Source organism: Rhea americana, unplaced genomic scaffold (genome assembly GCF_003343005.1).
Source record: "Rhea americana isolate MKP2758 unplaced genomic scaffold, rheAme1 scaffold_34, whole genome shotgun sequence".
Classification (NCBI taxonomy): Eukaryota; Metazoa; Chordata; class Aves; order Rheiformes; family Rheidae; genus Rhea; species Rhea americana.
The window spans coordinates 2,413,319-2,424,529 of NW_028186468.1; the positions used below are offsets into that span (position 1 = coordinate 2,413,319).

The following is an 11,211-nucleotide window of genomic DNA, read 5'->3' on the forward strand; positions in this document are numbered from 1 at the left end:
GAAGGGAAGCATTTTGTTCTTATCAAAACTCCACAATCTCAAAAGAATCTTAAGATTTAATGATGATTTATTGGTATGAATGCATTGAGATAGATAAAATACCTAAGTATTTAAAAGAACACTGAATGTAAAAATACTTGGTAGCACCAAATTTTTGAGAAGAATAAGCTACGCTTGGCAAATCGGTTACAGTAGCAATATGGCAGCAGTCACCACAGTACCAGTTATTCATGCTGCCTTTTCTGCACCATGCAAATCTGGAGACGATCAATCAAGCCCTTAAACAGACCATGACTTAGTTTGTCAAGTCTATACTCTAAGGAAATATAGCCATATTCAGTTTTTAATAATCACTTCTTTTAATTAACAGGAGGAGGAGGAACACGTTTGTTTTGACTTGCTCTCTGATCAAGTGTTTTTCCCTTTAGTCATATTTGAAATCGCTAATAAAAGGAACTCTGAGCTAAACACATGCTGAAGAAAGCAGGTGAAGATCTTACAACTTTTTAGAAGGTATTACTTCCCAAAATAAGTGTTCCTCAACACTGTCAGTACTTCTGAGCTTCCACCACTCATGGTCACACAGAAAACCAGCAAGCAAATGCCTTCATSTTTACCCATACTCAGAAAAAACCCGTTCTAACCAGTCACTAGGATGCAGTCAGTAGTAATGGGAATGCACTTACAGGATTGTGCTCCAGATGTTACTTATTATTCTATAATTGTGAGAATCTAAACCTGAAAACTTTCTTGTTTTTCTAGTTAAAAGAGCTGCCTCTAGAAACCTTTTGCAAAGAAAAACTTATTTTTTGTTTGATTGGTTTTAATGTCATTTCATGCAAAGAAAAATGCTCTTTCTCCTTGTATTTTTCTCCTATTTGCTTTTTCCTATTATTTTTATCTCAATTAAATTTTAGGGGGAATGAATCTGGGAAAATTCTTAGATGATAAAACAATTAGCTGCCAGTTGTCACCAGAATACAAACATATTTCAAGTTTTACCTTTTCACTGTGGACCACCATTTGAACAACATTTGATGTGAATTTCATTTCTGTATACCAGGTGAAGTAACCTCATGCAGCACTCAAAAGTAGCATGAATACTCCTGCAGTAACTAGCCCTCCCAAGGGATTAATGTGAATGCTTAATGACATTAATCAATATTTGTATCTCTTATGTTTAATGACATGTATTCCATGCATACATACATAAATATTCATTTTGGACTGGCTGATAATTGTTCAATATCATAACAATTAAACAGCTGTAACCTGTCTCATGTGTTAGTAATGGAGCTACAGGCAAGCTTCTTAAACAGATGGTCTTACCCACCCATGTTTAATGTTARAGACTTTTTAAAAAAGAGGTGTTGACAAATCTGAATAAGAAGGCATAGTTTCAATGCAAATTGGCCAATYTGCAATTCAGATTACTCTAAAACTAATTTGATCTATAGAAAAAAATAAGCTTCATTGTAAAACCGAGACGTTACCCAGCACATGGATACAGCAGATTCCCCACCAACATAATTATTTACTGATTTCATTCAGATAACAGAGTTTAATGGAAAAGCAGCTGGATAAGTATTCATATTTATGGGCTTCCTACGACAGTTACTTAATTTATCTGTAGTACATGCCAGTTATATCACAAAAAAATAATAGACTATCTGAAATAATAGCTCTTCCAATCTCACAGAACAACTATTCAGACAGGAGAGGGTCACTGAACTTGCTGCGAACCAGGATAGAAAGGAAATTAAAACATATTTTAGCACAACTGTGTTATGAAAACTTAATTACAGACCAAATTTTCTTCTGGGCTATCACCTGGGCACCAGCTGTGCATGTGCAGCCTTGTATCACACTGAGATGCAGGTAGAGCTTCACAGAATAATATAAGGACGCTCACCTCAGACCCATGAATGTCACTCCCAGACCAAACAAACAGTTGACAGGTGATTTTCCAAAGCTCTGTAATAAATTGTTGATTTAACCTACTCTCATATGGATACAGGCAATGGTAAAATATTACGACTCTCAGCAGGGAAAAGACAGTAAGCAATTTAGATGGTCTTAAAGTATTTGGAGCATATATTGCCAGTGTTTAGTTCAAACCTGCAAGATGCTGTACAATAGCTGTAAATCCTCATTTTCGCTAATTCCCGTCAAATTCAGTTCACCACAACACAGGTAATTATCTGCTGAACATCTCTGATATAAATCTTTGGAAGTATGTGGTGAGTGCAACAGCAATGACTCGCGAATGTGGCCCATATCAGGTATGGTATTTAAGTCAGAGATGTCCCATGCAAGCACACTGGAACAGGGGATGCTAGCAACATGCACCAGCTTTCTCACATTAGTCAAAGAATCTTGCTTATCTTACTGTACATATGGCTTCAAAAAAGAAAAAAAAAATCTGCTTTATTTAGTCTACTTTACCGTCTCTCACAAACCAAATGCATACAGAAACGTATGTGTATTGTTTGCCAGTTCCAGTCTTTGCGATCCTAAAACTTACAGAAAGTATGATGCTTAAACAAAGGTTCTCTGAGAAACAGATGTCTGAATTTCATCTGAACAAAAAAAGCAAACYTTTGCGATCACCTATGATTTTGCTTCCCAAATCCTCAAGAACTGAAATAAAATCAAATTTTTTTTCCATCTTATCAGAAGTTCCCTAGGCCAATTTTCCTTGTGAATATCTTGAGTATACATGAAAATCAGCATAACTCAAAAGGAACCTAGAGTTTGAAAGACATTAGACAGGAATACCACTAAGGACGGCCTTCTTTTACCTACACCGATGGGTTTGTGTCTTTCTTTCAGCCTCTTAATACGTGTCATCTAACAATACAAATAGCAGGCTAACCAAAAATGAGACAGGACAGACAGGGAACATATTTATAAATTGTTAGCTGAGATGCAAATCTTTACCATTTTAAACTGCATTTGTGCTTTACAAAAAAGCACAATGACCCTGATCAAATGAGTTATGGATTTAGATGAACATAACAGCAAGACTCCAGTTAGCACCTCTGTGATTAAAGCATGCATGTTCACCTCACTCTGGGCAGCCACCTAAAGACCTAGTGGTATAGTCCTTTCCCAAAGAAGTTACAAACTTAAGTCAACGCACTTCACGTGGCTTACAACCACAGCGGCACCAAACTAGTAAGTCTGTATTTCTGAAGTGCTTCACACTACTGTAGTGAGAAGGTTAATAGCTTTTAGAAATAAGATTGGGGAAATTTTCTATTTTTAGGCTTATAAAGGGAGAGTGAGTGTCTTTCATATGCACAACAAAAGTTATGTAAATATTCTACCAGGCTGAGAGTTGTAGCAGCATAGAAGTGTGTGGGTTACAAATGGAGGGTGACAATAAGAAAACTGGGGTGTATATACAGAGAAACATGCTGATGTCCCTTGTATTTTGAAATTTATTGCCCAACGGAAGCTACTATAAACTCTAGGGCTGGTGAAAAAAAAAGCAAACTGACTCTTCATTTTCAAAGCTGACAAAGCATCCGTTTTTACTACATGAAGATGGAACTACTCCTGGAAATGAATAATAAAATGGTTTCTCTGCAAAGCTGGGGTCCTGAAGAAAAATAAATATAATAATGGGCTAGAGGCTATACCTTATTACTCGTCTTTGAGGCTGTAGTTGCAATATAAACAAATCAAATGATCGATCTTTACAGCAGCAGCCTCAGAATAAATATACATTTAAAGAATAAACAGGTGGGAAGACAGACCTGCTTGCCCAATGCTGAGGAAAAACTTGTTTGTGCCTAATAYGTTGGAAAAATTGTTCAAGAGCAGTTCATCCGTGTATAACTACAAACCTTGAAATACTGCCAAGGTCAGTGAGACCAACAGTAGAGCGATCTGCTGAGTAATTGCTCATTGGCAAGTTAAGGCGGTCAAGGGAAAGGCTTTATCCTACTTTTAAAGGTTTGCTTTATTTTATTGTATAAAGTGCAGTTCTCTCTTCATCTCGCTCTTCTCCTCATCAGCATGTTTTTGGAAAGTTCCTGAAAACATTAACCCTGGCAATTTTCTCTGCGATTCTGCAGGGACACGTCTTGGTCCCCCGCCCTCATATGCCCTGGCAATCTCATTAGTGAACAAAAAGATCAATCGAGATTTCTGTAAAAACAGTTCACAAATCAATCTGACTACTTCACACCTGGCTCCTTTCTCCAAAAGAAAATCTTGCCTTCTCTTCCTGGTGCAATGATGTGGATACCAGTTAACACAGCTAAAACAGGCCTTTCATTTTCCCTGCCCTCACAGTTCTCATCACTATTATTTGCTGGGACCATCATGCACAACGCCACCGTCCTGCCTCTCAACCATGGCTGTAAGCTACCAGGGAATGATCTTTGGCCTGTATTTTTTTTTCCCTAGATATTCATACCCAAGYGATGATTTGGCCCTACTAACTCCTTCTGCTTAACATTCTGAGTTACAGCCTTTCCAAAACACCCAAGTCAAAATTCTCTGACCTCCTCTTATTTTGCAGCAAAACTAAATCTCCCTGTACTGGTATCCACTAACTGTACTACTATTAGACTTACTGTCCTAACCTGTTGCTTTGGCCACATCATCTCTCTAATGACCCTCCTTCTGCATTTCTTCAAACATAAAACTGTATTTTGCCTTACTTGGAAAATTTTTGGACTGTTCAGTTTATCTGTGATTTCTTCTTCACTCAATGGTAGCTCTTGTCCTTTGTTCGACTACTGACTACCTCCTTCATTGTCTGTTTGAAAATTTCTCAAATAAGCATCTTTGAGCACTTATCCATGAGGCTGCTCGCACTAGGGAGACATGACCCATAAATACCTGCAGAGCCACTTTGTAATTCTTGTCCCAGGCCTCACGGGGCTTTGTGCAATGCTYGCCACAGACCTCAGCACAAGTTAGTCTGCTCCTGCAACCAGGCAAGTGCCAGTTCCTTTGTCTGTGCTTCCTACCTGTCTCTGTGACAGTTTTTGAGGGTTATGCTGAGACTGTAGAAGTTTGGACAGGACTGTTCTCCTGCATTACAGTCCTGCAGCGTCTTGCACAAAGGGGTCCTTGCTTATGAGTGAATTCTTGGCAGTACAGCTATGTAAAATACATTTTACAATAATAACCTTTTTGACAGCTCTTCCACTTTTTCCTGTTTCCTCAGTTTCCTTAACTACATGTATAATTTCCCATGCTAGCTCATTGTCAAACTCTAAGCAGTGGAGGGGATGCACTGTATATGGACATAAGGAATGTAAATAACCGAGTAAGAAATGCTTCACTCAGACACAGGAGTTCCCCAAAGTTTTCAAGCATTAGAACTAACTTGAATACAAGACTATATAAGCTATAATAATGACGACTTCTTCTGAATCTGCTGTATTAAATTGCYGAAATGTTACGCTGTTATGTCATATACATATCAGAAATCTACTATAATTCTAAAATAGAGAAATATGTTGACAAGAACATAATTTCAGGCAGTTAGATCATATCTGTTGCAAGATGGAAATGATATTTGTGTATGTAGGTAAAATTCACTTTTCTASGGTTTCTTCTCCGTAAAAGAAAAAGAAGAAAAACAAAAGGAAGCTTCATTTGCAAAAGACGAAAAGCTATCACATAAAAATAGAAAGGCACACATCAAAGGATATATTTACAGTTTAAAATAAAAGCATCCTCCCCCTCAGCAAAAGACAGTTGAAGGAAAAAGATTGAAAAGGAAATTCTTGCACCTCCTATTCATGGCAAACTAGCTATGAAGAATTGATGAGCCATTATATAATCATTTCCTTTCTTAAAATACCAATTCCTTTACCCAGACCGACAAGGGCAAATATTCTGTTTGAAGAAACAAGCTTCAAAGTATTGCATTTCTTACTCAGACAAGGGCAGCAGTTCTGGGTGTTTGAATAATGCACCGAAGGCCCGTTAAAGCGCAGCCGGCCTACCGATAGTGCAGTGCTCGCCGTTCCAGCCCTGGCTGCATTCGCACTTGCCGTCCTTGCAGGTGCCGTGCTCGGCGCAGCGCGGGTGGCAGGCCCTCTGGTTGCAGGCTGCGCCCGTCCAGCCTTCCTCGCAGCGACACGTGCCGCCCATGCAGACGCCGTGCGCGCCGCAGTCCACRGAGCAGATTTCTGTGGTCGAGAGGAGAAAAGGGGGAAAGAGACGGGGAGCGCACACGGGAGAAAGAGAGCACACGTTAATTAGCAGAGCTGCGTTTCCGTTCCACCCATGAAGAATAAGAAAGGCAAAACCTTTGAAAACTACATCAAAGCAAGGTGCTGTGACAGGCATGTTCAGGTAGGACCCTACAGAACATGGAATAGAGAGTTTTATCTCTGTCCTAATGCTTACTTAGTTATCCAGCAGACTTACCAATGCTTAAGTGTCCACAGCTCTTCAGTCGCTTAGCAATTTTCAATTACATTTTTCTGATTGCGTATTTCTTACAACCAACCTTTCATAATTTAGATTATAGGGCACTCAAACCTATTAAAATTTACAGCATAGTTTTAGTGACTGAATGTCCCACAGATCTAGGTCACCATACCTCGGGAATAAAAATGTAGTATTAATGAAAGTTCATTTTAACAAGGTTTCCCCTCCCCACCCTGTTTTCTTCCAAAGTAAAAATGTGCCATTTCTGGCACATTTTTTCATTAAAAGGAATCAGCGTTAGTGAGACAAATTAGTACTATGCTGACATACTGACACATCTGTTAAATATAAAAGATGATTCTCTTTCGCTTGCAGTAAATTCATATCACTGACAGCTATGAACAGTTTGGTTTAAATAATAGATTGTTAAAAAAAATAAATCAACATACAGCAATTTAACTTGTCATTTACCTATAGTAATAGGTTCTTGTAACTGATAGAATAATTGAAAAATACATTTAGAGCCAAAGGTAGTCAGAGACTAAACAACATGTTAACYCTCACAGTTAATACAAGATCATAATTTAGATTGCAGACTTTGCATTTACAGTTTTAGTTTGTTCATTCATTCAGACTGTAGCAGACTTCATTACTGTCAAACAGACAACAATAGAAAAAAAAAAAAGAATGAAAACTATTTTCAGCTACAAAAAAAAGTAGTTGTTCAGCAGAAAAAAAAGGCTTCCAGTTTTTCATTCGACAGTGTTTCTTTTCCCCAGTAGTGTGTGACACACTGTCTCAAAGTGCTGTGGAACATTAAACACGGTGTCGAGGAGTTGTGACATTTCCCRTAAGAAACGGTCCAGAATGTTTATGGAGAAAGACATCTGCAGCTTTTCTGTTTTTCCTATAAAGCATTTTATATCTATTTTGAATTAAATTTTTGATTAAGAGATCCAAGAGATCCAAGATGGTTTGATTAACTTTAGAGTCACAAGACATCAACCTAGCTCCAAGAAAGAAAGGTTTATTTCTCTTCAATCTAATCAATTTTTCATTAAGGTGAAGGTGTTTATCAGCTTTTAGCACACTAGCTTTGAGCAAGGTGCGTCAATCTTTGTAATGAACTTATTAATTAGAGTTAATTTAATTGAAGTGGAATTGAAGGGCTAATTAACGGACAAACTGCTGATGAAGACAGACGAAAGCTCTGCTGATTTCAAACCTATAAACCTTCTGATAGAAATAACTTATTTTTTTCTTCTTTTAGCTGCTTAACAAAATGTTTATGGGGTAAGATTTACTTTTTTGGTGTGCTGATTTGAAGGTCATTTTGTACAGCTTCATCAAATGCTCTTTTGTGTCTTTTTACAAAGCTCTTTTGTGAATCTGGCACTAATGAAACATCTGAGAAAAACACGAGAGTTTTTTTTTTTTTTTTTAAATGTACTGCAATGACCAATCATTCCTTGAAACATCACTAAAAGTTGCAGCATAACCGAATCATCCAAACTAGTGTAGAGGACATTGTGTAAGAAATAGAGTGTTTTGAGAGTTCACGTTTGGTGGAGAACTGCAGAAGGTCTCTCACAAGCAGCTATTTTTAGTGCTAGAAAAGCTCAGAAAAGAGTTTTTTCTTCTGACCAAAATTAATAGAAGACCACATTTTCTTCTCTGTTGCTTTCTCTTGAATGTCTGAAGCGCTGTACTACTACTCCTATATGCACAAACCTTTATGGAATATCAAAGWTCCTAGTCAGGAAGTACATCTGTTTTAAAAATATGATTCCTCATGAAAAGGTTATACATTATTCATAAACTGGCAAAAATCCAGCTACTYTATGTGTTCAGTTTTCATTAACAAAATCATGTAATTTGTTGGATGAATTGTTTTGGACAAATACATATCTCACAGTTAGACAAGATTTATCTTCTGATATAAGACTACCAARCAATACTCCTAAAAACTTGTATTTGTCAAAAGGCTGCTATCATACTTAAATATTTAGATCCTGCTCTCTGATGGTAATTCCAGTCATTTTCTCCTATTGCTTCCAACCTCAGATCACGGTTTTACAAGCCCAGCTTCATTCTTCAAGAAAGTCTCACTGCTTTGTCACTTCTACCAAGCCCCTTTGCCTCAGAAGCCTGTGCCCTTCCTCAAAAGCTATTTAGAATTTGTTCTTGCACTCCTACTGCCTTCAAACTGGAATGTTACCTGAGCAAAGATTTCAGGAAAAATGCCTTCAACTGGYTAGCCAGATTTTTAAGATGGATCTGTTCCTAGATTCACTGGTGTTGTTCTAAGTTTTTAAATAGATGTGTTAGGTAAGAAGGTAAATATACAGACATATATCGTACAACGAACACACTGTACTTGCATGTGATCTACTGCAAGAAAGTGGCTAATAGACACTGGCAAGCGAATAAATTGGTTTTTGTATTCTTCAAATTTGTCAGTTACTTTGAACCTTTGCATCAAGTCACAGCTCATGCTGAAGTCAACTGAACCACTTTCATCAGCTCAGCAGATCACAAACTAATGCCTTAAACAGATGCTTTTTARAACGTCACCGTTTTTGTAAATGGGAGTGTTTTTAACCCTTACCATTGGAGCAATCTGGACCTGTCCAATTTGGGTCACAGGTGCAGGTACCACTCTCTTGAAGGTATGTCCCATGGCCAGAGCACTGGTCGGGGCACATCGTCTTCAGGATTTCACAGTTGCTGCCCCCCCATCCTGGGTTACAGTGACATTCGCCGTGGATGCACACACCRTGACTGGAACAGGCTGGGTCCAGGCAATCAGCTGGTGGGGGGAAGAAAAAGATGACCTTAAGCTAGTTGTCACTCTTAACAACAAGCAGTCCCTGCTAGGCTCTCAAGGCATTTTTCTGCTTAATTCATCTTTTAAAACCCTTGTGAAACAAGCAGTATTGCACTTATCTTGAAAATAAGTCTTAGCAAGCTGATGCCTAGAGATTCACTTATGTTTTAGTGCAGTGAGTGAGTGAAAACAAGAGCAAATCAAGGTGTCTTGGGGCAACCCTCCACTCTCTAGCTACAAGGTGAAAAAATCATCTTCTATCATCAGTCATGACTACAGCTCCTAGTTCTTTGTAAAAACAAGTTGCTCCACACCACTACGACATTGTGAAATTAGTGTGTGTACGTAACTGACTCGTGACATTACAAAGCTGCTGTCTGATTAACTTGAGGATCTTTCAGGGCTTGCTGATTTCCCCGAATTATGGCAAGATTCACTTCAGGCTCCAGGCTACTGACCCCTGTTCCCTCTAATCACAATGTAACAGCTGTTGGATTMCCTGCAATGCTCAGTATCAACTGATCCGATCCATTGCTACCGAGTTCTGACAGCTGTACAGGACCTTCAACTTGTTTCAGAAATAAATGAGTTGCATACTCTCTATCCTTCTTAATTCACTTTAATGTGCTTTAGATGACGAGATTTAATTTAGCAATTTGACTCAATAAAATGTTACACTTGTAGGGTCAATGGTCTGAAAATTTAATTCCAGAGACTTAATTGCATTACTTTGCGTGTGGAGATCAATAAAATCAATTTGATTGAGGAAGAAAATGGTGCTTTTTACTTCCTAAAAAATAGAATAGAAAATGAACTACACTTTGCAGAACACTAGAATGAATATTATTATGCACATCTCTAGAATACAAAAACGATGCATCATTTTTCACTGTGATACACTGGAATCAGCATTTTCCACAGTGTGGTTCATAGAAAAGATCCCTAACAAATGCAATACATTAATGATTTATTCTATACTGTGAAAAACCACTAAGCGTTTCTGTATTCTAACATCTGTTTTTTGTGCTTCCTTCTTAGCTGACCTCAGCCAGAAAAAGTAAATAAGTATACTGACAAGCAAAAAGATATCACACAGAACTAAAAATTTTCACATTGATTAGTCAAGAGGAAATAAAGTATAATAATTATGTAAATTCAGTGATACTAGCACTTCCTAAACCTGATTTTTGGCATTCTAAAATGATTTTGGAAGAAACCCTGTATGACAAATATATTTCGGTAGGTTTACGATTTGATGATAAACGGGCTTTATTATTTTGAGTGAGTAYTAGTGAGCAGCATCTAGATCTGGCAGAATCAACAGAGCTAGCTGTACCCGTTGGAAAGCGGAGCACCAGAAGCACTGCAGCAGGTGCTGCGGTAACCAGTGACTCACGTACCTTCTTCACAGTTTTCTCCTTTATAGCCGGAGTTGCAGGCGCAAGAGCCCATGATGCAGATGCCCCGGCCCCCGCACTGGGGATCGATGCACTGGGTCGCAGGCACGTCGCACTCGGTGCCCTTCCAGCCGCTGTAGCACAGGCAGCGCCCTTTGGAGTACTGCCCGTTGCCGCTGCACAGCACGGGGCAGGCTGCTGTGAAAGGAAACGCGACAGAAGAACTGAGAGCAAGTTTGGAATCAGAGAGACAACAACCACGCAGCAAGCCGCGCGCCGGTTTGCTTCGGCGGCGCCGGTCTCCGCGCGCGCTTAGACGGACTCAAGTGAAGAACTTGGCTGGGTACCTCTGGAGCAATCGGGGCCCAGAAAGCCGGGGAAACAGTGGCAGCTTCCAGAAACGCATTCGCCGTTACCATGGCAGTTTCGGGGGCATTCCACTACAGACTCTTAAAAAAGAAAGAGAAGAAAAATTAATAAGGACAATTCATAGATTCCCATCACACAAAATAGCTATCATTTAAACCACTACTGACTGGCAGCAGACCCAGATTCTTGGAGAAGGCTTTATGTCCACTTTTTTTT

The 11,211-nt window shown here is 38.8% G+C and overlaps 1 protein-coding gene across 5 annotated transcripts in view; it reads right to left on the reverse strand.

Moving 5' to 3' along the window:
- The window catches only part of TENM3 (teneurin transmembrane protein 3), a 465,114-nt gene that overhangs the window by 71,177 nt on the left and 382,726 nt on the right, over nt 1-11,211 (reverse strand). For all 5 annotated transcript variants that reach the window (XM_085311387.1, XM_085311386.1, XM_085311388.1 and 2 more), the window contains 4 exons: nt 10,974-11,075; nt 10,630-10,824; nt 9,011-9,211; nt 5,973-6,158 (listed from right to left, as the gene is read on the reverse strand). In XM_085311387.1, the coding sequence (XP_085167513.1) occupies nt 5,973-6,158; nt 9,011-9,211; nt 10,630-10,824; nt 10,974-11,075 (684 nt within the window). The remainder of the gene's footprint in view (nt 1-5,972; nt 6,159-9,010; nt 9,212-10,629; nt 10,825-10,973; nt 11,076-11,211) is intronic.